The 2202-nt window shown below is 41.2% G+C and overlaps 1 protein-coding gene across 1 annotated transcript in view; it reads left to right on the top strand.

The window, feature by feature from the left end:
- The window catches only part of TWSG1 (twisted gastrulation BMP signaling modulator 1), a 28170-nt gene that overhangs the window by 11881 nt on the left and 14087 nt on the right, over positions 1 to 2202 (top strand). Inside the window, exon 3 of the mRNA XM_009318536.1 lies at positions 829 to 928. Coding sequence (XP_009316811.1) covers positions 829 to 928 — 100 coding nt within the window. The remainder of the gene's footprint in view (positions 1 to 828; positions 929 to 2202) is intronic.

Below are 2202 nucleotides of genomic sequence, written 5' to 3'. Positions count from 1 at the left end.
AGCAGGACTGCTAAACCAGCACCTTCAGGTTTAGGTAACATTGAGAGAAAAGTTTGGCTTCTTGCTTCCATGCCTTTTCCGTTTTTCTAGCTTAATAACGGTTAAAGAAAAATGCGTGTGCATACCATTTCACTTTCTAGGGGCTCCAGAAGTGTTGGAAGTATCCCAGGTTGTCAGCTGGGGGGGAGGAGGGAGAGGGTTGTTTTCATAATAGCAAAAATGAATCAGCAGGACCTGGGGAAAAAAAATACTCTGGTCACCAATATTGCAGACGGAGAGCAATGTGTAACAAGCATTCAGAGATGCACGAAATCCTGTGGTCAGGTGACTTAACCAAATAAGTTCCTTTTAGAATCCACGAATAGGTGTGATGGTAGATGTCGTGTATGTTCTTCAGTATGCACATGCTGCTTATAGTAACTTCCTTTTTTAACTAAATTACAACGTATGCACACTATTTATATATAAAGAAACATCCTTCTTTGAATTTCCTGTTGTGATGGCAAAAACATTCAAAGAACTTGTAGATTCAGGCATACACAGAAGTGCACACACCTTTCCCATGAATAGGTTTTTCTTCTCTTTTAAATGCTGACTTCAGATTTGTCTTTAGAATTTCACCTTAAAAAAAAAGAACTTGCAAAAGATCCTTTTGTAAACTAAGATCGGTTCTTTGGCTGGAACTATTTTACTGTTTAATCACTGTATTAGCATACTAAGCTTTTTTAATGCTGTAATTTGAGTTGCGGCTTGAGGAAGAATTGCTGTGCCGTGTTAGCATTTTACATCTGGGGTTGCTGTGGAGTAATGAGTTTCTGTTGTTTTTAGGAGCTGTGTCAGTGCCGTCCTGGGGAAGGGAACTGTTCCTGCTGTAAGGAGTGCATGCTCTGCCTGGGCACACTTTGGGATGAGTGCTGTGACTGTGTTGGTAAGTTTGCATTTGTTTGGGATTTTCTTTTTTTAAATTGCTTCCTCCTGCCACATGCTGAGCTCACAGTCTTATAATAGAAGTAAAACATCGGGGCAGAATCTGTGCTTTAAACATCCTACAGCTCATTCTGTGGGTACGGAATAAATGACTGTGGGGAACCAAATATTTGAAGACTGAATCTGCTCTATGGAGTGGGGGGTGGCAGTAGTCCAGATTTTGCTTGGTTAATGTCATTGTAACTGACTCTTAATTTTGTCTCTAAAACATAAACTCCTTTTTGAATTGTCATCTTGAGGAAACTACGCAGCACCTGCTTCATTGATTTGGATGCTGTATGGAGGTTTCTAACTGTAAAGTGGATTGACAGATACCGCACAGGGACAATTTTAGGTTTGAGTTCCCTTGTGAATCCTTGGGACTAGTAGTAAATGTGGATGGTGCAACGTTTTCATCGTTCTTTTATTTGCAACAAGAGCTCTTTGTGGAGGGTAAGAAAGAGGCATACAAGTTCTTACTGTAGGATTAGATGACAGTCCTAACAAGAACAGCATTACTACTAACAGGTAGTGTTCAGAGTTTCCAGATCTGCAAGTGAATGCTGCCCCTGCTTAGAGAGGATATATTCTAGTTCCGTCTCGTGTTTTAAATGTACTGAAAGCTTCATCCTCCTGTGGTTGCTGTAAGTCTCCCTCTGCTGCCATTCAAAATCCACCTGGCTTCCATGAAAGCGATGCGTCTTGAGTGTTGTACCTGCTCTGAGTTTCTCTGGCTGGCTGGGTCTTCTCTGAATTCATGAAGATGATTAGCTTCAAAATGCTCCTTTTCAGTGCAGTCCATTGCTTTTCCTGTTCCATCATGATGTGAATACACCTTCTGACACCCTGCTTTTTGCTTGGTTCTGGCTAGCTTACCTTTGCTTTACTGTCTTTCAGTAAGCAGTGGAGTGGCATGGTCCTGCGCATGTGTGATTCTTCCCAATGGCATAAAGTATTTTCAGCCCCTGCACCTGTGGAGGATACACATTTAGAAATAGGCCTTAGAGTTTGTTTTTCCTATTTGATGGGAAATCTTTTAGTGGGCTCCTTGAAAAGTGAAATACATATAGATCTCCTTTTTTCCCCATCCCCTTTGCCCTTTCAATGTCGTCTTGATTTTTGTAATGTAATACTAAAGTGTGCTGTTGTCATGTTCAGCCACAGGGGTGGGGAATAGGATAATAGGTTATTTCCCTAGTTCAGAACTGTTACCCGCTGTAGAAAGCAAGGCTTACA

This window comes from Pygoscelis adeliae, unplaced genomic scaffold, assembly GCF_000699105.1.
Source record: "Pygoscelis adeliae isolate BGI_AS28 unplaced genomic scaffold, ASM69910v1 Scaffold42, whole genome shotgun sequence".
In the NCBI taxonomy this organism is placed as follows: Eukaryota; Metazoa; Chordata; class Aves; order Sphenisciformes; family Spheniscidae; genus Pygoscelis; species Pygoscelis adeliae.
The sequence above is the reverse complement of the archived record's forward strand: the minus strand, read 5'-3'. Positions and strand labels throughout refer to the sequence as shown.